Source organism: Octopus bimaculoides, chromosome 2 (genome assembly GCF_001194135.2).
Source record: "Octopus bimaculoides isolate UCB-OBI-ISO-001 chromosome 2, ASM119413v2, whole genome shotgun sequence".
Taxonomy (NCBI): Eukaryota; Metazoa; Mollusca; class Cephalopoda; order Octopoda; family Octopodidae; genus Octopus; species Octopus bimaculoides.
Genome location: NC_068982.1, coordinates 137,718,711 through 137,719,822, shown reverse-complemented (window position 1 = coordinate 137,719,822; position 1,112 = coordinate 137,718,711). Strand labels below are relative to the sequence as shown.

At 32.3% G+C, this 1,112-nt stretch overlaps 1 protein-coding gene across 1 annotated transcript in view; it reads right to left on the bottom strand.

The window, feature by feature from the left end:
- Positions 1 to 1,112, bottom strand: part of LOC106882527 (uncharacterized) — a 100,415-nt gene that overhangs the window by 81,395 nt on the left and 17,908 nt on the right. The window contains exon 4 of the mRNA XM_052965891.1: positions 623 to 694. Within this exon, the coding sequence (XP_052821851.1) occupies positions 623 to 694 (72 nt within the window). The remainder of the gene's footprint in view (positions 1 to 622; positions 695 to 1,112) is intronic.

Here is a 1,112-nt window from a genome sequence, read left to right as displayed (position 1 = left end):
ATATATATATATATATATATATATACATACATAATACATACATATGAACCAGAAACATGCATGCACGTGCGCCCGCGCCCGCGCACACATACATATACACACACACACACACACACACACACACACACATATTGCTGCAAATAATAAATATCTACACAGTTATTGATAGTATGAAGTATTGAAGAGTGAGTGTATAGCTGTTGTTCCAAGCTGCTCAAAAGAGAAACTAAATCCTTTAAAAGTCATGCAGTATTCTCTTAAAATCTGTATTAACAATGTAGTCGTAGATATGCTGTTACCTGTGAGGTCCATGTTTGGCAAACATTTGGTCAGAGTTCTACTCAGTCAGCAGTGATTGAGAGCTAAGACACTTTAAAATATTTATTGACAGAATTGCACCCACATATTGATTCACTTCATACTTTCACACACAAACACACATACAGAACCATCGGTATGCAAACATGCATATACACACAAAACTATTATACAAACACACACATGCGTATATGTAAAATGCGTGATAGATTGAAAGAGAGGGGAAGAAAGAAAATGCTTAAATCTTTAATATTTAAAAATGTATTGTCAACGAAATACTATCAACAAAATTAATTAAACTTACAAGTCTTTTAGATTGGAAATGCTTTGGAAGGACCCTTCGTTAATATTCGTGATTTTATTATCATGCAGCCACCTGTAACATGTAAAGTGATAAAATATTGAATATTATAACCAAACAATTAGGTTCATCATAGGATATAGAAACTACAAGATATTCATAGAGAATGTTATGAAATGTGATATGATTAGAAGTACGAATGGGTAAATTTAAGTATGAACTCTTGAATATATCAGTTGTCTCTGTCCATAATGAGTATCTAACTGTATCATAAAACTCACGTTTCATTAATTTCTTCTCCCTTGTTGATTTTATATTTCATTATTTTGAATAATTTATCTATATATTCTTTGTGTGTGAAGTTGAGTGGCATATTGATTAGCGTGTTGCATTTACGATTGCAAAATTGTTGCTTTGGTTTCAAAGCTGAGTGGTTAGTTGTGTTCTTGAGCAGAACATTTGATTTTACTTTGACAGCTGAAATGTGGAATCC